At 39.9% G+C, this 25,428-nt stretch overlaps 1 protein-coding gene across 9 annotated transcripts in view; it reads right to left on the bottom strand.

Annotated features, from left to right (window-relative positions):
* The window catches only part of Elavl4 (ELAV like RNA binding protein 4), a 94,730-nt gene that overhangs the window by 26,803 nt on the left and 42,499 nt on the right, over nucleotides 1-25,428 (bottom strand). For all 9 annotated transcript variants that reach the window (XM_042679336.1, XM_042679365.1, XM_042679347.1 and 6 more), the window contains one exon: nucleotides 11-114. In XM_042679336.1, the coding sequence (XP_042535270.1) occupies nucleotides 11-114 (104 nt within the window). The remainder of the gene's footprint in view (nucleotides 1-10; nucleotides 115-25,428) is intronic.

Below are 25,428 nucleotides of genomic sequence, written 5' to 3'. Positions count from 1 at the left end.
TGCCTCTTACCTTTATGGTTTTGGTCTGGAGTCTGAGTCCATTTAAAGTGTTGATGGCTTTCTCTGCATCCTTTGGATCAATATAGTTAACAAATCCATACCCTAAACTCTGTCCTGTGGAAACATGAAAAAAAGAGAGAGAGAGAGAAAGAGAGAGAGAAAGAGAGAGACAGGAAGGGAGAGAGAGTGAGAGAAAGAGAAAGTACTCAGTATCTTCATAGAGGCAATACTTCCCGTAGTAGTTGGTTTAATCCTTCCTTCTTAGCACAGTTTACCCCCAGGTTGAGGTTAAAAAATTCCTCCATCTCTCATGGGTAGCATTTAAACTCACAGGAGCTGCCTAAACATAAGCTTAAGTAGATGTCCTTGCACACTCACTCTGGATACATAAAAGGGTCCACAAAATCAGGAGAAGACAGGACAGGGTACTTGGAAAGAGACCAAATGGAATTTGTTTGGAACGACTTGAACTGGGAGTCATAAGGCTTTCTCTGTTATCACTGTGACTTTGGAATGAAGTAATTTATTACTGCTTTGCAGAAGTGGGACTCAAACCCTGGTCCTTCTACATGCCAGGACATGCCAGGAGAGTGTTCCAAATACTTAGCTACATTCCCCAGCCCCAAGAGAAGTCTTTTAATTTCCTCTTCTCCAGAGTTAACAGCACTTACCTCAGATAGGTTTGAGAGTGAGTATTGTAAATAAAATACCTATATTAAGTGCATTGTCAAGAACATAGTAGGGGCTTAACTAAAGGCAGTGCCGCTCAGCTCAGTCCTATAAAACTGGGACAAGTCCAGGACGCAGTAGCTGTATCTATTGCCTTGGTCATGCCAGCCACACCAATACGCAGAGGGATGTAGCAAGATCTGAGCAGCAAAAACTGAAGATGTTTACAGTGAAGGCTGGTAGGCATGGCCAGAATTTAAAGCAGTTGCTACAAAAATTGTACTTTGCCCTTATCATTCCTTGGAGCCAAAGGAATTTAAAAAAAAAGAATGAAAGAAAGAAAGCGAAAGGAGGGCAAAGGTTTCTCTTGGAAAGAACCAAGGCACTCCTAACACAGAGGAGGGAGTGCAAACACATTGTGCAAAGAGGATTTAGCTACTTTAGGTGGAGATGGCATCAACTTGTCTGCGAAGAGAGGTAGCAAGTGACAGGGCTCCCCCCTAAGTGAAATAAAAATAATGTGCTTGCGATCGTGCCACTGATTATAAATAGTCCATCAGCTCTGCCATGTGTCATCAGCCAGAAATATCATTAGGAAACTTTACATTTTCTGACATACCCTTTAAGAATCACAGAGCTTGTGGTGGCTGCAAAGCCAGCTTGAACTTCCCAGGCAATGATATTGATTTGTGGGCGGCAGCACAGCCGAAGAGGAAGAAAGTGACAGGACGTCACATGTCAGGAAAGACAGATTACATAAAGCTCTCTTTGGAGTATTGGGGCAGGTTTGGGAGACAATACAGCAAAAAGCCTGCCATGTCCTGGTGACAGGAGCCCATTTCAGCAGCCAAAAAAATCTTTCCAACAGCTTCTGTTTTGCTGGTAAATGTCTGTGTTTGTGTTGGTTGTAGGAGGGAACCTGGGAAAACAAGTTGGGTTCTGGATCAGAAAATGGGTAACTCTGCAAAGAGAATCAAGAGGAAACTCAATAGCATTTGTCCCCCAAATGGAAAACACCACATGACAACACTTTCCATTAGGATATTCCTTTGTGTTTTGGAAGAGCAGGGTTAAAATAGGAAAGACGGGGGCAAACTTTGCCAGACAGATACCTTCATCAGCCAGAATTAGAGACTGAAGAGAGAAGAGAGTGTGTTGGGCACACTCCAACTGCTGGGCCTTTCTCTTTCCATTGTACAGTGTGTGTGTGTGTGTGTGTGTAAGAAAACGCGTGTGTGTATGTGTGTGAGAGGCAGACTCACAGAGACAGAGACAAGAGATGAGCGTTTTTATAATGCCCCACTACATATTCTAAGAAAGTTCATTTTGCAAATACAAAAATACAAGAGACTAATTCCATTGGTTTAAAAATATCATTTATCCTAAATTTGGCTCCACCTCATCAAGCCTAACTAAATTCACCTAATTAAATCCATTTTCATCATGCAGATTTCTCAGTCATATTTACCTTGCATATATGAGAAGCCTTAAAATTTGCTGTACTAAAATATTCTTATAATCAGCTTTTAAGAACAGCCATGTACTAAGCAGAGCTGCTTTTAAAGGGCATTTTATTTTATTTTATTTTTTTAAATTTTATTTTAATTGAGAACATACTGTACAGAGGGGTTACAATTACATGGGCAGGAAAATGCATACATTTCTTAGCAAGCATTGCAGCCTCCTCCTTTGTTTACCCTTCACCTCCCTTCCCAGCCTCCCCCCTCCCCCCCACCCAATCATACCCCCCCTCCCCCCCCCAACGACATTGTAAAGCTGGTTTTGACATGACATTTTGTACTTCTCATTGTTGCAACAGGTCCACCTGAATCCTTAAAGGGCATTTTAAAGTAATTATGGCAATGAGAAGCCTTATATATGAATTCTAGGAAACTGGTCAGATAGTCTATATTTCTAGCCCAATTTAATTTGTCTAAAATTAAAATGGAATATAAAAATATAAACAAAACACTCACTCCTTAACTGCAAACATTAGAGCTCACTCATACTGCAAAAGTTTCTCATTCATCACAGTGATGGAGCTATGTGAAGACATTTAGCACTCAGGGGTGCATGTTCCCAATATGGTCGCCTCTATAAAATCATTCTTTTTTGTTGTTGTTGTTGTTCGGTCATGGGGCTTGAACTCTGGGCTTGGGCGCTATCCCTGTGCTCTTCAGCTCAAGGCGAGCGCTCTACTGCTTGAGCCACAGTGCCACTTCCTATAAAATCATTCATATATTGCAGAACTCTAAAATGAACATAGTGGGTAAGATTTTTGCCTTCTCATTTTTTTTTTTTGTCGGTCATTCGGCTTGAACTCTGGGCCTGGATGTTGTCCCTCAGCTCTTCAGCTCAAGGCGAGCACTCTGCCACTTGAGCCACAGTGCCACTTCCAGTTTTTTTTTTTTTTCCCTAGTGTTTTATTGGAGATAGAAGTCTCACGATCTTTCCTGCCTGGGCTGGCTTTGAACCGTGATCCTCAGATCTCAGCCTCCTGAGTAGCTAGGATTGCAGGTGTGAGCCACCGGCACCCTGCTTGCCCTCTCGTTTTTATCTGTTCTAGATTTTGCTTCTGGAGGAAGGAAACCACACTCCAGCTCAGGAGCTAGGAATGTTCTGAAGGTCAAGTGAGGGAAAGGACTCCTGGCTCAGCTAGATGTATCATACCAACCCACCTGCCTGTATCAATCCTAAATCCACCATTACCTCGGCTCCTGACTATAATTAGCACTCCCGTGTTATCATCACCTGTCCCGGGTTTAGAGAGACTGCATTTAGCATCAAGAATGAAGGTGCTCTTGGAAAAACGGAAAGCCAGATGAATGTCATTTCAGAAAGAAAGGGAGAAAATGGAGGCTCTCCTTGAGTTAAAATAATGAACTGCAAACTCTAAAACAGAATGCTGCACTCAACAAGGGAACAGAGATAGAAACACTTGCCTGTGAATGGGAAGATATGAGATAGACTGACAGCACAATGGAACTACCTGTGGTTAGCCTAGTTCACAGGCAAAGCTTTCTTCACATGCTTCTCACCATTATAGGATGAGTCCAGCTATGCTGAATAAAAAGTATTCTGTGGATTGAAGTATTTTCTTTTAAAATACCCTAGAGAAGATGATTAAGTCTCTAGATACAAACCCAAGCTTCACTTCTTTTAGGAACTGTTTTAGTAGTAGGGGCGAGTAAAATGAGGGAGAATTTTTTGTTTTAATTTTGGTAGCCATATATTTGGTGCTGGATTTTGAATCAGCAGTTTTATATTTAAATGCACATGGAAAAATGTAGATGAAACACATTCACAAAAGAATACTGACACTTTTTCCACGGGGACTGAGAGAGTCAGCATACCGAATGGGCCCAGGGAGACCCAGTCTGGGGCTTAGGACTAAGTGTGTATGTACCTACAATTCAGAAATATATAATAGTCTCTTCTCCTTTTTTAAAAAGTAGCTACATCTTTCCCCTTTATCATCATATACACATACATTGATATAGCAACCAAATTCTAGGAACAGAAAATGAAAACAAACTAGTTTTTTCTCAGTTTATGTTTATTTTTGATGACAAGTTGAACAGATAAAAATGACGTAATCAAAATGGTGCTTGTCAAATTGCCTCTCGAAGAAATATGGCATTATGAAATGAAGACTATTTCCTTAATTTTGAACTATAGTGAATATCTGGCTTCTTGATTACCACATTACAACGTTCCCAGCTGATTAATAGCTAACAATTCTAACTGGTTTGGGCTAGGGGTCCCTATTCACCAGGTGCCATAGGAAATATATTCTTGGCAGTTTAGGACAAATTTAGAATTCAGAATGAAGTTTCCAAAAGAAAACTGTTATACATAATGGCTACATTTTAAAGCATTTCAGTACATTTTGGATTAAATAGGTTCTTGTTTTGAACAAGCTGTTCTTAAACCTGAACCTGAATATTTCTGTGTTTATAAGGCACAGGCATGTGCATGCACACACAAACACACTATGTATCCTTCTACTATGATATGGTAATATCTCTCTTCTATTATATCTAGGCCTGGCAGGTCCTCCATGACAACTGTGCCATGGTGGCATCAGCCAGAGACAATCTGTAAACACTGTAGTTGTGGTTCAATACATGTTTATCTAGCAGAACAGGTAGCAGGGCCAGCTTGGTCATTGGGTCATCTTTTGCTGATGCCCTGGTCTGAAATATTTTTGGCTCTAATCTCATACTGTTTGCTATAATCATTGTCACTCACTTAAAAAAGGTATTTTGAACACCTTGGGAGATTTTGAATCAACTAAGAAAAGGTAAATTATCTCTGCATTTCTGCTATACTCAGTCCCTAAAAAGTATGCAGATCTTAGCTGATCATCTGTCTGCATTTTCTGGGATTCCGGATAGCAGGAGTTTGTTACTGTCTTTAGGATCCTGGGGATTATTCTGGCCTTGGCATCCTTGCGGCCATCCACAGAAGCAGAGAAGCTGGCTGGAAGGAACCTCAGCATTTCTGCACTATCAACCTGCTCACTTTGCTCTTTCTCTCTTAAAAAACCCATGTTTCTCCAGAAACCTAACAGTTATACCTTTCTTCTGCAAAGACCTCGAGGGGGCAGACAGATGGGTAGTTGCTGCTGCTGAAAACTTCTGAGTTGAGTAAGAAATTTTTGTGGATGTTAGAACCCTTAGCTCATGCTGAATTCCTGTTCTCAAAGCAAATGATAGAAGTCCCCAGTCACCTCAAGATCACCTGTGTGGTAATAATTCACACACTAGGTTAACTACAGCCAACTCGAAATCCCAGAGCCTCCTTGCTGCCAATCCTGAGATGCCTTTCCCTGCTTTCAGCCGCCTCAAATCTATCTGCACATACCCAAAAGCAGGCCAGGGAGATCTAGGGCTGTTACTGCATATTTACACATGTATGTAGCCCCAAAACCATACTGGCTGTATAACCTTGATTAAGTCATTTAAGCTTCTTCAGCCTGTTCCCTTATCTGGAAAACAGAGGTAATCCCTTAATCCTCACAATCAAAGGATCACTGTGAGGATTATAGTAATGTGGGAACTAATAGCAGCTATAACTTATTCTGTGCCACTTTGTGCCAGGCACTGTGCTAAATGGTTTAGCCATGTCACCTCATTTAATCCTGTCTGAAATAGTGTCTACAGTGCAGAAATGGAAAGTGAGGTTTAAGCAATGGTAACATAACTTATCTACAGCCAACTAGCAAGTAAGTGCCAGGGCCTGGAGTTGAAAGATATCAGATCTTAGTGTTATTCAAGCTCATGCTCTGTCCTAACAGGGGTGGGCCTGAGTGCAAGTGCTTAGAAGTATCTGGAACCCATGAGCTCTAAGACTGGTGTGTCTTGGGGTTTTGGGCCCCTGTGACTCTACCTCCCAGCCTCCTTTGGGGGTTTAACAGTGTTGATCAATTAGAGTTGTAGGTTTTTTTTTTTTTCATGAAAATCCAGTGTCAGAAAATTAGTTTGCAGAATTGCCTCAAACTGAATGCAGATGAAAGTTCCTGCACCAGCCTAATGAACATCATCTAGGGATGTGTGGGAAATTCATAGTCTCAGGTGCCATCTCAGACCTGCCGAAGCTTTCTAACAAGAGCCCCAGGTGAGTCACCTGCACATTAAAGACTGAGACGCACTGGTGACTTAAAGTGGGTCAGATGTGGGTTTGAGCCTCAGTTCTTCTGCTTATTGCTATATGACCTTTTCTAAGTTAAATTAACCTCCTTGTGCCTTGGCTTTGGAGAAAACTACACTCAATGCATAATAACAAGGAAGGGAGGCTCATAATATTTGCTATTTCTTTTTGTCCAAAAATTTGCATTCCTCCTTTGTCTCTTTCAGCTTTGACATTCTTATCTATAAAATGGGTGTTGCTGGGCACTGGTGGCTCATGCCTATAATCCTAACTATTCAGGAGGCTGAGATCTGAAGCCTGGAGTTTGAAGCCACTCTTGGCAAAAAAGTACCAAATAAAGTACCCAATAAAGTACCAAAAAAAGCTGGAAGTGGAGGTTTGGCTCAACTGATAGAGTTCTACCCTTGAGCAAAAGAAGCTCAGAGGTGCATGTGCATGTGCACACACACACACACACACACAAGTGTGCTACTTTCTTCAAGAGGTTGTTAGGAACTTTAAATGTGATAACATGGAAAGCGTCTGGCATATAACAGGTGTTTAAGTGGGGTTGGTGTCCTTTCCTTCTTCTCTCATACCACATTAGATACTGGCTTCCACTGTTGTCCCGGGGGTACGATGTCTCCCACCCGACCTCCTTGAAAGTAGAGAAAGATCCTGAGGCTTTTCTTCTACATTGAAGCACATGATATGCAATAAACATCTGCTACATGCTAGACATTATGAACAAACTCCAAAGTTTCCCTGACTCCAGGAGACTTATTATGTAAAAATGAGATGGGCCTACAAGGTTACTATAAACCAGAAAAAACAAATACACATCAGGGATTTTTTCAGAGATTTTTCTTTCAAAGCTTTCTTTAAGGACAGAGAGGTGGTTGAAACTGGTTCTGACAAGCAGGAGGGGACGATTGAATTGGACCTTTAAGATCTCATGCCTGTAATCCTAGTTACTCGGGAGGCTGAAATCTGAGGATCTTGGTTTGAAGCTAGCCCAGGCAAGAAAGGCCATGAGTCTCATGTCTGCAATTAACCACAAAAACAAAATAATATAACAACAACCAAACAGCCCCCCTGGAAATAGAATTGGGGCTCAAGTAGTAGAGCACTAGTCTTGAGCATAAAGAGCTCAGGGATAGCACCAAAGCTACCCGAGTTCAAGCCCCAGAACTAGCACCAAAAAAAAAAAAAAAAGATAAGGGATAGAGTTTTTATAGAGATCTTATTTCAAATTAATAATATTGTAACTTGAAGGATGAAGCTAAGCACTACATTTATGCCATAGGTTTTTGGGGGCTTTATTACTTGCCAGTCCTGGAAATAATGAAGAGACCATACATACTAGGCTCTGTCATCACTGAGTGTGCATTATGATTGAGCAAGACACATAAAAATAAAAACAACTTTGTCAGATAATGATGATTTCCAATGGGAAAATAAAACAGAGTTGGAGGAGCAGTTGAGAGCAAGATGATGCCCTACTCAACTCTTTACTCCAGGATCCCAAAGAATCATGACATTATTGGGTATAACTATTATTCTGAGTGAAATAAATGACATTATTTATTCCTATGTGAATATTCCCACTTTCAATCATCCCTTTACCAAACAAGGGAGAGACTGGGAAGAATAACATTAAAAAAGAGGAAGGTGATAAGAACTATGGAATCAGATCTTATGAGATTCATTCAAAAGATATATCATCATTTAGTTCAAAGAGAAAAATCCCTAGAGGCATTCAAAGCTCTCTAACATTTGAAAAAAAAACAAACCTGTCATGGGAATGCATGATATACGTGTTCTATGGCATTCCAAGGGGGAAAATAGGGATCAGACAGAAGAAGAAAGTTAGGGGGTGAATTTTTACCTTAATAAAAATGAAGAGAGGGTTTTTTGGAGGCAGCCAGGCAGTGGGTAGACAAATGTAATAGGCAAAGAAGGACACTTCAGAAGGAAGGGACAGCATGACCACCTATCATTGAAGGAGAGAAGCGCCCCCAAGTTTACAGCTATCACCTCCATGGGGCGCTGGCTATTGATACCAATCTGAGCCTCTCCTCAGATGCATATAGATCTTCCTGGACCTCTGGCAGAGTCAGGAATGATTTAGGGATCTGCACTTAAAAATATATCTGCTATCAATAGCACTACTGAAAAAAAAAGTAAAAAAGAGGAATTAGCCTTCTTTACTCGGAATCCTCAATGTATGTAAAATTATCTTGAACCAGGCTTTGGTTCTTTCCAGAGGCGAAATTCTTGCTTCCTAAGTGGATGTCATTTTTATTTACTCTGTGAGATCAAGACAGAAATAGGCGAAGTGCTAGGCTCACAGTATGGCATTCAAAATCAGTTTAATGAACTGACCATCTTTCTCAATGGACTGGAAAGTTCTTTAAGCCTTACTAATCTGAGTATGGCCAATAGCTGACACAGAGTAGACTTGATGGATACACAAGTGAACTGGATAAGTAAATAAATAGTAACAAACATTCTTTCTTGAGTGCCAGTTACTCTACCATGGGTCTTCATTTTATTATCTCATCTACTCTCTGAAACAATTCTACAAAGCAGGTATTCTCATTGCCATTTAAAATCCAGGAGACGAATGCCCAGAGCACTCAGATCTCCAAACAAATTAGTTCAACTCCAAAGCATACACAGGCTTTTAATGGAGGTTTGAATGCAGAGAAAAATACCAACCAGCAACTTACATAGACACAGATGATACACAACCTTCACTTCTATGGTGAAACACATGGAAATTCAGAGGATATATGCACTCATTTTCCATAGTCGCTGAACAGAAAGTTACATTATACAATAAGAAAAGCCAACCAACTGATTCTCAAAAGAGATCTTTCTTTTTGCTCCTTTTCGTTTGTCCTATAAAATGAGTTGCTTCAAATGACAGGTCTTCAAATATAAATTTCAATAACAAACCTCAACAGATGAAAAACAGAACTACTCCAAGACCTATTTTTCTTCTGTTGTACAAGAGAGAATGAAAATTCATAAGATAAAAAGCCAGTATCAAGTATATTTGGTTAAAAAAAAAGATTGAAAGGGCAAAGTATTGTAGCTAATGTATGGGAGACAATGGGAGCCCTAGAGACGAGGATCGCACCTTCTTCATTCATCCCACAAAAAGAAAAAAGAAATGACCCTGGGGCAATGAAAGATTCTTAATAGAAGCAACATTAAATTAAATTATCCTCAGAATATTCGTACAAGACAGGAAAGAATAGTCACACATTTAAAAATATTTTTTAATGAGGGTTGAAACAAAAAGAGGAGGGTTTTTTTTTGGCATACTCTCAGATAGTCATAAAAGTGAACCAGAATTCTTAATTCTTGGCTGGCTTAGTCTCACATGAAACAAAAGTCTGGAAGTCAGACAGGCAAGACTTTCCACCCAGAATGGCTGCCAAGCACCAGGTGATTCCGGAAATGCTACTGATTTTAAAGACCAGGGTTTAGTAACAAAGGAAGAAGAGGTAGGGGAAAAAACCCCTAGGTTAATACTAATTGCATGTACCGTAATTAACCTTTGGGCAAAATGAGACTTTCTATGGGTGAATTGTGTGTGGGTAAAAAGAAATTCTGTATTTAATACTAAAACAATGACATCTAAAACTCTCACCAGACAATGTTCTTCCAAGGGACAAGTGGAGGCTCCTGCTATCATGTTGGGATTTAAATTCAGTGGGTCAACTTATGTGAGATGACTTGGCAAAAAAGCAATGTTTCTGCAGCATTAATGGAATATAAATCTATTAAAACTGCTTCAAAATAAGGATACGGGTTTACCCAACAATGAGATGTAAAAGACACTATGTTGAAAATGAACTTTACAACGTGGGGGCAAGGGAGAAGTTGGGGAGGTGGGGAGGAAAGGGAGGGTGGGGGATAAACAAAGGAGGAAGTAACAATGCTTGATAGGAAATGTACTCATAACCTTACGCATGTAACTATAACCCCTCTGTACACTATTTTTACAATAAAAAACATATTTAAAAACTGCTTTTAAGCCAGTTGTTCACTGGTGGCTCAAACCTACTACCCCAGCTACTCAGAAGGCTGAGATATGAGGACTGCTGTTTGAAATAATTTGTGGAGGGGAAGGGAAAAAACAAATTGTTTAAATAGGGATATAGGTGAACTCATTGCAACAATGAGATGTACAAGGCGTTATGTTGAAAAATGAACTTCACAACTTTGGTGCAAGGGGTGGGGAGGAAGAATGGGGGAGGGGATGGGAAGGGATGGTAAAGGGAAACAAAGGAGGAGGCAACAATGCTTGATAAAAATGTACTCATCATCTTGTTCATATAATTGTAACCTCTCTGTATGGAATTTTGACAATTAAAAAAATATATATATATTAAAAAAAAGCTAGCTCAGGCGGGAAAATCCACAAGACTGTGATCTACAATTAGCCACCAAAAACCAGAAGTAGAACTGTGGCTCAGATAGTAGAGCATTGCCTTTAGTAAAAAGGCTCAGGGACAGTGCCCAGGCTCTGACTTCAGGAATGGCACCAAGAACAAACCAAACAAAGCAATCACCACAATAACAATAACAAAACCCTGCCTTTGCTGATGTAAAAGAAAACTCATGGTTTTTGAGGAAGGAGAGGAGGTAAGTAACTGTTCCGTGTGCAGATGAATCAGGATGTCAAATGTTAGCTGGAGCAGGACTTTGAAAATCCCTGTTAGTGTGTCTTCTCTAAAGTAAGGGCTTGGGGTTCTCTAGCCTTGGATCTACTATGAGTGACTGTGCAAATGTGAAGAACATCTGTCCTTCCTACCAAGGAGTTCATTGATGGAAAGCAAAGATGGGGCTCAGCATCCACGATCTGATAGCTTAGCTTGGTTCCAACAATTTTTTTTTACTAGTTCTATTTCTTTTTTTTATATTGTAAAGTTACTGTACAGAGGGGTGAGTAAGGTAATGAGTACATTTCCTATTGAGCATTGTTACCCGCTCCTTTGTTTTTCCTTTACCATCCCTTCCCTTCCCACCTCCCCAACTTACCCACCCTCCAGCAAGCTGTGAAGTTCATTTTCAACATAGTGTCTTATACATATCATTGTTACAATGGGTCAACCTGTATCCTTGCTTCAGCATTTTGTTATTTCCCTTCCCCTCCCCAAATTAGAAAAATGTGGTTCCAACAAAATTTTTTTAAAAAAATTCCTTACATTCATGTAAAAGGAAAAAAATAACATGCTTGTTTTTAAATCACTATTTAGCTTGTAGGTAGAAAGAGAAGTAAAAGAAATGAAAACCCAGGAACAGAAACAGGTCTGAAAGGTAGGAACTGAGGAGAAAAGGAACACGGGAGGAATGTCAGGGAAAGGTTTATACCACGCAGATATGAACAGCCTCATTCCACTGAGTCAGAAGCCTGTTAAACATGCAAGTGAAGGAGGGCCCAGCAATCACAATCAGCAAACACCTTCTTATGGCTCAGTGCTTCTAGGTAATGGAAAATGAAATGTTATCCCTACCATCAAGACACCTAATGGCCCATAGGTTGAATCATCCCCAGAAAGTACTCAGTAACTTTCCAAACAATGCCTAGCTTGCAAAGGGACTGTGCTACTGCTAGAGAGTATCCAGGAGTCTTCATTTTCTATTCCTCCTAGGAATCAGAGAGACTTCCCCACAACACCAAGGCCTCCATCTTCCCATCCTTGAACAAAGAGCACTCTATTTAGTTCTTCATAGTAGAAAGGAGAGTAAGGTAGGAACTATCCCATACTGTCGCCTTCTTTTCCACCCCCAAACATATCACTCATGAAAGTCTGTTCTTCCTTCCTGGCTTGGAAAATATGTTCTGCCATTCATTTTTGTTGTTCTTTCCTGGTACTGGAGTTTGAACTCAGGACCCTGTACTTGGTAAGCATTTATTCTACCACTTGAGCAACTCCTAGTCTCTTTTGGTGTTGATTATTTTCCAGATAGGGTATGGCTCTACATTTAGGTTGCCCTGAACCGAAATTCTCCTACTTGTCCCTGGCAGGTACACACAAATGTACACAAACATTGATTGAGATGGAGTCTTGCAAGTTTTTATATCTAGATAGGCCTCAAACCATGATCCTTCGATATCCTTTGCCTATCAAGCAGCTAGGATTATAGGTTTAAGCCACCATGACTTGCCCTATCATTCCGTTTAAGTTTCATAATGTATCAAAGCATAGATTCAGAGAAGTAGTGATAGAAAGAAACCTCTTCTGATTAGTTCACTTCAGTTTCCCAAACTCATTTTATCATAGAATCTCTTAAAAATATATTTCAGATTAAACATTTTTGGGAAGACTTTCTGATAGGCTTCCCAAACAATCATTATCCTTTGAAACAGCACTGGACACTGTCTCACAATACCAATTACAGTAAAGTGGGGGAATATCTGGTCCCCAGAGCTAAACCACAGATACTGAGATGATACAGGGGCCAGTGGAAAATGAGACCAACTAAGAAATTCTTGTACAGGGCTGGGAGGTGGCTCAATGGTAGAGTGTTTGCGTTGAATGCATGAGGCCCTGGGTTCGATTCCTCAGCACCACATAAGCAGAAAAAGCCAGAAGTGGCACTGTGGATCAAGTGGTAGGGCACTAGTCTTGAGCTGAAGAGCTGAGGGACAGTGCCCAGGCCCAGAGTTCAGGCCCCACAACTGACAAAAAAGAAAAAAAAAGAAATACTTGTACAATCTTATTTCACAGTCTGTGATTCTGTTTCTCAGAAGACACCAACAGTCCTGTCTCTGAGGTAATGTAGACACAAGACACAGCAAAGAGACCCTTGGCAGGGATGGGAGGCAGGCATCTGAAGGCAAGTTTTCATGCTTGTACAAATTTACTAACTCACTAAAATGTCAGTAGTAGGCATGCATGTGCACAGGAAGTTTTACTAGGGGAACCAAAGACCCAAGGGAAAAAAGCCAAAAAATCATTAAAAGTGGCCATATGGACTATAGGAACACATTTGTGTAGTTGCCTATATAGATCCACACGTGTATGATATTCATACTATGAGACTCAACTAGCATGGCTTTAACTTCGTTGTACTACTTAGAAGCTGGGTGGCATTCAACAAGTTAATCCACCTAAAATATTCACGCTGGTAAAATAGGGCTAATAATATTTATAATCTCACAAAACTGCTATAAGAGTTATATTAATGCTGGGAACCAGTGGCTCACACCTGTAGTCCTAGCTACTCAAGAAGCTGAGATCTGGGGCTGGGAAGGTGGCTCAGTGGTAGAGCGCTTGCCTTGCATGCATGAGGCCCTGGGTTCGATTCCTCAGCACCTCATAAACAAAAAGAAAAAAGCCGGAAGTGGTGCTGTGGCTCAAGTGGTAGAGCACTAGCCTTGAGCTGAAGGGCTGAGGGACAGTGCCCAGGCACAGAATTCAGGCCCCAGGACCGGACCCCTCCCCGCCCCCTCAAAAAAAAGAAGCTGAGCTCTGAGGATTATGATTGGAAGCCAGCTCAAAAGGAAAGTCTATGAGACTCATCTTCATTTAACTACCAAAAAGCCAGAAGTGGAGCTGTGGATCAAGTGGTAGAATGCTAGCCCTGAGTAAAACACCTTAGGGACAGCATCCAGGCCCTGAGTTTAAGCCCCAGGACTGGCACACAAAAAAAGAAAAAGAAAAAGGAAATATATCACTACATTCCACTACATGGTGATTTTCTGTGTTCTTTACATATATTAATACAATAATCCTACCCAGATTCCCATTTTATGAATGAGGAAACTGAGGCACAGTTAAAAAGTAAACAGTAAGACTGGGTGTAGATGTAGCCAGGCTAGCTCTTAATCACCAAAGCATCCTCACTAGCACAGTGCTGGATTCAATAAATCCATGATATTCCTCTGGAAGACACAGACACATATACACACACGCACAAACACCCCACACCCCCTCTTCCTCTTGGGCTTTGGAATCTGATGTTTTTGTTATTAGTTTATTACATGGTGCAGTTCAAGTGGGCAGCACACGGAAATCAGCTTCACAAACACATGGATCTGATGTGGCTGCTCAAGGAACAGAAGAACAAATCCAACCCTGAGAAATGCTAGTTCGCTCTGAACGATGACTCACAACTGCTATTTTCACAAACAGCCGGCTAATTAAACTTTCTTATGAACTCTGCTAACCAATTTTTCCAATGCATGGAGGAAAAATTATTCATTATAGACCGGAATCCAAAATCTAATATTAACAGCACAAGTAGGATCTGTGGCATTGTAATTTGATCAGTTGGAACATTAGTAACAGTTAGACACTGATGTCTGAGAGAGTTAATCAGCTTTTGCCGAGATGTACGTAGATAACTGAACAAAACATCTGGAAGGAAGACTAGAATGCACAGCCAAGCTTATCTCAGAGAGTTGACTATTTGCCTTTCCTCAAAAATTCCCTGCTTATAATATCCTGTCTTCTGAGTGGCTATAGTAATATCCTGAATTAGTGTTGTCACTTTAACAACTTGCCAACACATTAGCAACTCCTCTGATGTCACAACAGTCAGTAAGCAGGGAAGAGCCAGTAGTATTAACCCCATTAGACCCCATTAGGCCCAGAATGGTTCGGTCTGTCACCAAATCTGGCAGCTACAGCTTGAACAAGAATCTGCTCGTCCTTTCATTTTTTTCATGTTATCAATCACAAAAGTAGCCTAATTCTTAAGAACAATGTTGGAAATTATCCTGATATTTTCAAATATCTAATTAAAGGCTTTCACTTACAATCTTCCAGAAACACCAAGACTGGGGGCCTTCACTTATGTCATCAAGTTTGAATTTAAAACTACCCTCTGAAATTGTAGAGGAATATTAAAGGCATGGATTCACAGGGAATAGACTTCTGGAGGACTTACAGAAATGTTAGTCTTCTGTTAAGTGGAGCAGGAGACAGGCCTTCCCTTGAAGTAGACCTTATCACTAGTTTGGTATTTCTGACCAGAAAATATTTGGGGTATGAGGACGTTTGGGGAGTGTTGGCACTTGGGGAATACTTTCTCTCTTTATAGTTAAGGGGTAATCTAGCTCATTGGCAAGTTCTTCTTCCTGGTGGGGAGCACTGGGAATTACAAAGATGGATGACAATTAGTTCTAGTTTCCCTTGTCAGAACTAGAAAACAAGAGGGTCATCTGAGGTTCCCACTTGTTGTCCAGTTCAGGGCTTTGGGCCAGAATTCACTGCAAGAACCATCACCAGAAAGATGGGGGCTGAAGACTGAATGAAGTTCCTACGTGCCCTAACTTAGGGTCTGAAGGAGGAGGACAGAACTGAAGAGATTCAAGCCAGTAAGTCTTCAGTTCAGGGAAGCAGGCAAGGAGTATCTGCTTTGAAATTCTTCTTCTGGCTTATTGTATCTTAGGCTGATGAAAACAGGAGCTTCACTTACGTAGCTTCTCTATGTATTACTATTTGCTCTGGCCATAACGTTCAAGGCAATCAACTCAAAATAGTTCCAGGTAGGAAAGAGGAAGAAATTCCTGTATCTAGAGAAACAGCTATGATGAGGATGGTCTGGTTTCCCACTTGAGAAAGGGATGAAGGTGTCCTGTTAGTTGTTTTTTTTTTTTTTCATGTAAAGAAAACTCAGGCTAGCTGGTCTGTTACTTCTCAGATTGGTCACATTTAATTTACCATCTAATAGTCTCCTTTTACCATTCTATATCCATTTTCTTACTCATTATTTTTTAAATGTCTATGAGCTATTTTAAATGTAGTTTTTTGCATATTACTTTATAAGCCAATTCAAATCTCTTTTGGATCAAAGTGACATATACGTAAATAAGAAAGTGGAAAAGCAAGACTGGAAATAAGCAGAGAAAAATGAGAAGGAAGAACAAGCAAAATGAAAAGTAACTTGTTCTTGACCCAAGTCTTCTCTGGGCTGTTCTGGCCTCACCCGTAAAGTGAAGTACATCTACTACCTATACTGGGTACCTCATTAGGTTTAAAGGGAGTACTGAATAGAAAAGCTTCTGAAGAGAAATACTAAGAGCAAATATCTGGTATTGCTAAGTGTATATATTTCATGCTTGTACCAGCAATAGGATGACTTCATCTGATTCAAGAGGTCTGTGATGAGAAATGTCATTAGCAGCAAAAGTATTTTGAGGTATTACTCTAGCTGTATCCACTTTGTGTTGATAGGGCCTTGCATCTCACCAGATGTTCAACTATAAAGCAGGAGCCAAGCAGAAAGTCAAACTTACAAATCATCAAGAAATTGAAGGATATGAAAAAAGAAAAAAGGAATTACTGAGCAAACACATGTGTGACTTCAGTGAGATAATCATGCTCAGAGGTCATGATCACAGAGATCACGGAAGGCTGGTAAAGTGTCAGCCTTCTATGCTGGATCGGGTTATTTATTAGAAAAGTAGAAAGAATACATGCTTTAACATCTCATAAACTTGACTTCACATCTCAGCTCCAGCATTATTAACTATGACTTGGACAAATAATTTCCCTCTCTGAGTTTCAATTAATTCATTGACACAAAGAAGTTATGAATACCTACTCCATATAATACTATTGACTGTTCTATTTACTATTCCTTGATGAAGTCTGGATTAGTCAGCTTGTGCTGCCCATAACAAAATACCCTGGACTGAATATCGCTTATCACTCCAGCAGGCATGGCTGGGTTCTGGTAAGGTCTATCTTTATGACTTGCAGATGTCTATCTTCTCATTTGGTGTGTGCATAGACAGCATACCACTCTTCTTATAAGGACATGCATTTTTATTAGATTCTGTCCTTATGATCTCATCTAATTTTTTGTAACCCAAGAATTTACTTTAGGGGGTAAAAGCTTAAACATATGGAATTTGGGGGATGGGATAAATATTTATCCCTTAACACCTTTTTAAAGCTTGGCTCCTCACCTACACAGTAGTCTCCTACAATCTATTTTCTGCCAAGTTCAAGACTCATTTCCCATCCATTGTCCATCCTTCTCTCTTTTGGACACTCATAAGTGATGTCTTCATTTTTATTCAGCAGAGGCAGAGTGGTAAGGTAACAGAAAGATTACAAACTTTACAACTTGACAGGTCTATCCCCTCTCATCAGTTCACTAATTCTAGGCTTGGTTTCCTCAGCTGAAAAATGGGGTAATAAGCCTTGATCATGAAAAATCTGAAGTCTCAATGAGTTCTTTATAATATGTCAAGCACTGTAGATTCATGTAATACTCATTCCATCAAATCTCCTACTTCCCTGTCCTGTTATGACTCCTTCTGTGTTATCTTTACAATGACATCGATAGCCAGGGTCATGGCTGGGAGTTGTGGGTCATGCATATAACCCTAATATTCAAGGAGGCTGAGGCAAGAGGATTATGAATCCAAGGACAGTCTGGGCTACATAGTGAGTTCAAAGCCAACCTGAACTACATAGATCCTGCCTCAAAAATAACCAGAAACAAAAATTGCCAGAGTCAGTTGGAACAAGTTTGAGTCTTGGTGAAAAACAAAACAAAACAGCCAAGATGGATGTGCACCATAAGCAGGCCACTTGTCCCTTCCAGATAGAGGCCCTAAAATTTGATCTGTCTTTCCTCTCTCATTGCCCCTGTTGTTAGAGATGACCACAAACCGTGTCTCATTCATTTTGGCTTCTTTGAAGATTCTGACACAGAATGTAAGAGAGAACAGAAAGGAAATAACATTTATTTGGTCTGAGAGAGTAGACACCAATAAATACTGTTGGTTGATTGAGAATGTTTTACAAATATAAAAGCCTTACACAAATATATGGTTTCTATCTGTATTTTATCATTTCTCCAAACAAGAAATATCTTTTCCTATCAAAGCTCAATTTTGGCACTGTAGAGAAAACGAAAAGGCAACTTAAATAGGAGGAATAAAGACAGATATAGAGTTCATAGTCAAGAGCTGTAAGGGAGAGGCAGAAAGGGGGAGGAAGAGGGCAGATCGAAAACAGAAATCACCACTACCACATCGCTCAAAAGACAAGAAGAAGATGAATTTCCCATTAACACATTTCAGAAAGCACTTTCCTCCTACCCTGAAGCTGATGAATTACATTTTTAGATAATGTGTGGAAATTTCAGCTTAACATTACCTTTCTGTTAGTTGCTAGTCTCAATCAACTAGGCCACTCTACAGAGTAGGGGGAGTAAGTGCATGCGTGTGTGTGTGTGTGTGTGTGTGTGTGTGTGTGTGTGTGTGTGTGTTGGGGAAAGGAGAGGAGACTGAGTGAACAGGGAATTGGTCTTATGAACCAGTCAGCTAAGGCACAGAAATAGAAAGTCCTTAAAATACCCAAGCCCAATTCACGTCCTAGGTAAAAAGCCTTTTGAGACATCTCTCCTGGGATATGAGAATACTTTCCTATGGTTCTTCAAGTTGGAAGTGGGTCAGAACTGTCAGCTTTGGAAGAGAAGATGAAGAGGTGATAGCTAGGAGGCAAAGTGAGACCATACGTGGTCTGTAATCCTGACTATTGCCATCTTGGGAAACAAAACAAAACAAAACAAAATGATGTGGAAAGCTGCAGAACATACCTGCACAAACCCTAAATCCCCCAGCGCCATTCAACTGCCAAGTCCTAATTAGAACGGATGGGAGGTCTCTGATTGCCCTTGATGGGTATGTAAAAGGGACAGTGATTACATGCTTTACTGTCTGCACCTAATGTTCTGATACTCTTCAAGTGAAGATGTAAGGCTACACCCTTAATAAGGCACACCACCCCCTATTGTATTACTTTGTAACCCTGCCAAATTTTTTTCCATACCTAAAAGTTTTCCATTCACCACAATTCCAATTCCCTTCCCAAGTCAACAAATCAGAAGTCTTATTTTTTTCTTTATGGAATAGGTATAAGATGTCTGCTGGAAGGTAATATAAAATGACAGATGCAAATCTGTCTGATTTTCCTCTGAATTCAGAGGACACATCACATTGCACTAAGCACATTTTCCAAATTTGAGCAAAATCCACTGATAAACACTATTATTTCTTCTACTCTTTCTATTACTAACACATGCCTCTCTGATGTGAATGGAAGAAAAAGTTTATTGGGCTAATCAATATCTTGGGATTTTTCTTGGCTATATCTAATTGAGGCTGGGTTTTAACTATGTTTAGACCAAGGTAGCTTCCATTTCAACATAGTGCTTTTAAAACAAAGGAAAGGTGAACACTATGAAGGGTATTTCAAGAAGGGAGAAAAATTAGATGTGAAAGATCACTCCAAATCTAGTCTTCATTGTTAAGTAAGCAGTAACCTGTTTAATTAAAAATTTTGATGTTTTTAACTCAGAGTGTTCAATTTTCCCAAACAGTTCTAATGATGCTTTCCCTTGTACTGCAAGTTTTCATTTCCTAGGAATACTCTATGAATTGGTTTGTAAAGGGGAGAAGTCAGCTTACTATTTTAAAAGAAACTGCCAGGTATAAAATACACAATGGGCAACTCTGAAATTAGTAAGACATTTCTAGGTTCAAGTCCTGGCTCCCATATCTGGAAGCTATATCACCTTGTCAAAGTAAATCATTACTATACTCAATTTCTCCTGATCTCATCAAAGTCCTTAGCATATCGTAATTGCCCATTAACACTGGCTATTCTTATGCTTCTATAAAAAAATCTCAATTTACTATTTAAATGACATTATTCTTAAAGCATTTTATACGGCACCTAGAAATCAAGATCAAAATATATAAAAGCTGCTCCTCTGATTCTGATTTGTCTTTGCTAGGTGTTACACAAAATGGTATTGGTAAACTTATGGCTGACTTCACAATTCAAGAATGAATTCAAAACATTTTCATATTTTAGGATCTATTTATGTATGTATGTATTTATTTGTGCTGGAACTGGGGTTTGAATTTAGGGCTTGTGTTCTTGTTTAGCTTTTTATTTTTGGCTCAAGACTATAACTCTACTAGTTGAGCCACGGCTCCAGTAACTCTTTATGGGTTACTCACAGATGAGAGTATCTCAGATTTGTCTGTGTGGTCTGGCTTCAAACTGGGATCCTCAGATCTCAGCCTCCTAAGCAGCTAGGATTCTGGGTGTGAGCCACCCTCACCCCTCTATATTAGAATTTTTCATAACTATTTATTGTTATTTCAGAAGTCAATTAAATTCTCATTGTGTTCCTATAAATGCAGTTTCCTGAAAGCATGAGATGTAAATAAAACCACCATGATCCTCACATTCCTTTCCTTCTCCCTCCCAGCACACTGTGCTTTCTCCACAGGCCTCCTGGTCTGGAAGCTGTTACAGACACCCCCTCCTGGGCCCTCCCCAAGTCCCACATCTCACCTACTAAGAGAGGTTTGGGATGATTAGCACCTTGACAAACCCGAGAAAGAACAGAAGTTACCTCATGTCACTACATCAAAATGGAGCTGGTTTCTTTTTTAATTAAAGATGTAGCTTCAGATATAAAGGTGGTGACAAAGTATTCTCCCTGATGTCCAGAATAGTTAAGAGGATATGTGTGTGTGTGTGTGTGTGTGTGTGTGTGTGTGTGTGTGTGTGTTTCTCCCCCTTGTCCTGTTTTTTTTTTTCCCACTGAAAAATGGTATTAATTAAGCTGAAAATGTGTTATAAAGGGGAAAAGGAATGAAGAGATGGATTAGAGATGGTGTTTAGAAAATGTCTTTGTCCATTGGGCCTTAACTCCAAACCCACATTATTTTTTTGGCATGCTTAATTCATCTGCCAAGGCTGCTTCCAAAGAGGAAAATTCTAGCTCTGATTCCTTTGTTCAAAGCATTGAGGAACAAAAACTGCTTTGGTTCTCAAGCTGGAACTTTAACTCCTTTGCCTTTCTTTCCCCTACCTAAATCCTAACCTCATCTTTCCAATCTTTTTTGAATAGCTCTCAGCTAATGTGGGTCCTCTCCCTCCCCCCAGCACTTGTGCTCTATCTGTATACTGCTCTATACTGTATACTACTCTCTTGAGATACACAGTTTTTGATACTGTTCAGTTTGGGCTGCTCTATTCTCAAATCTCTTTTCAGATTTCTTACTTGCCCAAAATGGACACAAAAAGATCATTCTTAAAAAATGATCCCACATAGACACATGGAGAATAGCTACAAGTAAAATTGGAGTTTTAAAAAAAATCACTGTGATACCAATAATCACATGGTGTGAAGAGGCAGATCAAAACTATTTATTGCCATATACTGAGTTCATCCTTTTTAGGGATTTTTCTTTGTTGTTTCTGACATTTCTTTTGGGGGAGGTAGAGTGATAACAAGGTAGACATTTATAAAAATGCAATGTAGCCAGGTGTTGCTGGCTCATGCCTGTAAATCCTAGCTACTCAGGAGGCTGAGACCTGAGGATGGTAGTTCAAAGCCAGTCCAGCAAGAAACTCATCTTCAATTGACTAAAAACCCGAAGTAGGGTTGTGGCTGTAGTGGTAGAATACTAGCCTTGAGCACAAGAGATCAGGGACAGCACACAGGTCTTTAATTCAAGCCCCAGAACCTGCACATGTGCACACACATGCACACATGGACACATGAATGTGCACGGACGCGTGCGCGTGCACACACACACACACACACACACACACACACACACACACACACACAAATGAAATGCAGCATTCCAGCTCTTCTGACTTCAATACCACCTGAACCACCTAATCTTGTTCTGCCCTAGCTATGTTTCTTTCTCTTAAAACTCCAATGAAATAGAAATTTGAATTCAGTAGGCAATCTAAATGCTTACACAAAGCAAAAGTAAAATGACACTGAAACAAACAAAATAGAAACCTAAATCGATTCTCTGTAGTCTATGTGGGGAACCTATCATTTTTACCCAAGGCTTGGTGTTCCTTGCCTGAGTTTTTAGATGGTATGAATCCTGTGGGCCACATGCCACTTCTCTTCCTCTCTAGTTGGCAGAGGCTACAGGTAGATGCAGGAGAAATACCAAAGGACCTGGCTTGCAATGCTATCATGTGCCCACAGCGACACATACCCAAGCAACTGAGGATGTATGCTTTCTCTCCTGGGTACTCAGATTATCCTGGTAAGTGTCCTTTCCCAACTAAAAAATGAAAACCGAATGTCTCTGAAAAGACATTATTTAATAAGTAGCAGAGGTGTCCAAAAGAGCTTGCACAGGAAGCTTAAGCTTGACATTTTCAGCAAATTTGTCTCTACCTCGAAGGAGGATGCAGGTTATGTCCCAGTGGATGACAAATATTGTTAGCTTTGCTTCCTTTTATACACAGGAGTCTTGTTTAAAACCACAGGCATTCGGTAGACTCTGGGAGGGCAGCCAGCAACCTCTACTCAGAGGAACATGCTTCTGCTTTGGGTTATGGGACCAGGTTGAGCAGCAGTTTTCACCTTGTATGTGCTTTTGAATAAAATCATACTCTTGGAAACTAGGGTGACTCACTGAACTCCACCACCTGCTAATAACAATCCTGCCTTGGGAAGTTGTGTAGCCTTGTTTAGCTTCAGTTTCCTCGTTTAAGAAAATAGAGGCTGATCTCCATGGCAAATGGAATAAGGTGTTTCTAGTGCTCACGGTACAAATACTTGCCAAATAGTGGCAATTATGTCTCAGGACTACATCACTTAAATCTATGCCTGAATTTCTTTTATGTGTTCTCAAATCGCAACTTCATCAGCAGCCCACAGCCAGGGGTGAGTCTAGCCTGCTGGTAATGCAATCAACACAGTGTCTTCCTCTCAAGGGATCTGAACTTTACAGAAGCCAGGACTTTAAAGGAACCTATTATACTCTCTTAGGGAGTGGCTTGGGGTTGGCAAATCTTAATCTTGAATTCTTATCTCTTTATCACTCCCCCTACCCCCAATCCTCCCACTGGATATTTAGAACTCCTTGTAAACTTCACAGGATCGAGATGCATTGAGATCTGTAGGAGGTGTTGGAGGAAAAGGGGGGAATGGGATGTTAAAAATCAGGGCAACAAAAATACCTATGATGTCATTTACCCTGACTTCTGAACCACCATCTAGCCGCAGCCTTTCCACTTGTCTGGTGTGATGATACCTCACCTCACCCAGCCTGTGTTATAACTTAACCCCCAAAGCAGGCCTCAGAGGGTCTTCAGTAAGTGCTATCCCCCCCTCCTTCCCACCTCCTCACAGCGTCTCTCCCTCTTCTGACTTTTAGCATAGCCAATTAAACCTGAACAACGGGTAGATGGAGGAAATATGCTGCATCTATGGAATGGTACAGCAGGGACCAGTTTCACTGTTAATTTAAAATGCAAGAATTAATTAGGTAGTGTAAATGAAGAATTTAATAAGCACACTTTACAACCACAAGTTCTACTTTTATTAAACACTGCTACCAAATGAGGGCAAATATCTCTGGTCTCTCTCTACTTCCCTAGCTCATTCCCATAAGTTCTCTATAAATACATTTTTGTCTGAATTTAAAAAAATGCATAATTATAAATTTATTTCTGAATTATATTTCTGCTTTCTACCCATAAGCTTCTTCTTTAAGCTCAGATGCTACTGTATTATCTCTGCTTGTGCTGGAGAGGGTGCTAAACAAACCGAAGTCGACAATTTTGGTTTTTGTATACCAAATTAAAGGCTGTCTTCGAAGCTGTCACTCTTATTCAAATCTACTCGGTGAACTACCAAATTAGCATTCTTTCAGTAAAGGAATCTGCTTGTTTAAGCATGTGTCTTTAGAAAACAAGGCACAACACCATGAATCAGTATTTCTAAAAAATTTCACTACAATTCTCAAGGAGCCCTTCTGAAAAGGTGATTATTAATATCCACTAAGATAGCTGGCAGAATCTCTACTTAGAAGGTAAAACTAAACAAAAAATACATTTTTATATAGGAGTGGGAGGGAGGATCATATGGTTAACTTGTCTTAATTTGGTTTGAATGATCATTCTATTATATAAAGATTATTCAGGAATCGAAATGTCAGCGTTCTTAAAGTATAGGCAATTCTGTTAAAGAACAGTTGATCCAGTTGTCTGGGATGAAATCATTAAAGCCTGGCCTCTTGGAGACTTTGATATAATTTTTCTATCCTGGTTGCTCTTCTGGAAGCATACTAGCTGTGTCTACTAAAACAACATCTTGCACGTACTGAAAGACTGATGTTGGGCTAGGTGGTATAAAACTAGCCCCTCATTTCATTCTGACAGCACACTCTTTGAAATAAGTAAGATTTCCCAATTTTACAAATGAGGAAACTGTGTCTGGAGACTTCTGTGACTTCTATTGTAGGGAGTACCACTGGATTTCAGTTTTGTGGTTTTATAAAGTACTTAACTTATAAGGGGTACACATTTACAGAGTAGGAGAACATATATATGTTCACACATATACTGTAGTCTCTGATTTAAAAATCAGGATGATGTATCTTATTTTAATCAAAGAGCATCCCTCTTTACTTCTAAAGGCAGATATCTCATCAATTAAACAGTCAGGGAAAACAAATCAAAAGTTAGCATTCACAACTGACAGGAATTCAACACTGATGTGAGTGAATGGTTTCAGGAATGGCCTATCAGAAAGCAACAGCTTCGCCATTCTCATTAGGTAGCCCAATATCTTCCTGTAAACATCCTCGCTGCCAAAAAGATCACAGGGAAATTTCTCCCTAAAACATTATATTATCACGGTCTGGCAAATGTTGGGTCTTCAATGAACAGTTGTCAACAGGAAAAAAATCAGAACATGAACATCTTGAACATACTTTCAAGTAAAAAGTCCTTGAATTTTTAGAGTGTCTTCAAAACAAATGAAGTATTTCCCTTTTACTGGAGAGTAGCTGTATTCTAGAATTATCTGCTAATTTTAGGGCCTGGGTCTTTCCAGGGATAATGAGCAATTATATTATCCTTCTACAAGTTTCTTGCACTCCCTTTAAAACACACGATATATGGTAGAACACTGGACTCTCATAAACCAAATATTAGAGAGGAAGATAAATGACTAAAACTAGCATAGATTGTAGGGAAAGCTAAGTGCAGAACTGGGAACTCAAGAACAGAGTAGGGCTGATTCAAAATAAGTGAGGCTAGAAACCAAGGATGACTGCATGTGAATGTGCATAAGCTCCAA

Source organism: Dipodomys spectabilis, unplaced genomic scaffold (assembly GCF_019054845.1).
Source record: "Dipodomys spectabilis isolate Male_0828 unplaced genomic scaffold, ASM1905484v1 ptg000002l, whole genome shotgun sequence".
NCBI classification, from domain to species: domain Eukaryota; kingdom Metazoa; phylum Chordata; class Mammalia; order Rodentia; family Heteromyidae; genus Dipodomys; species Dipodomys spectabilis.
This window is presented reverse-complemented; position numbering and strand designations above follow the sequence as displayed.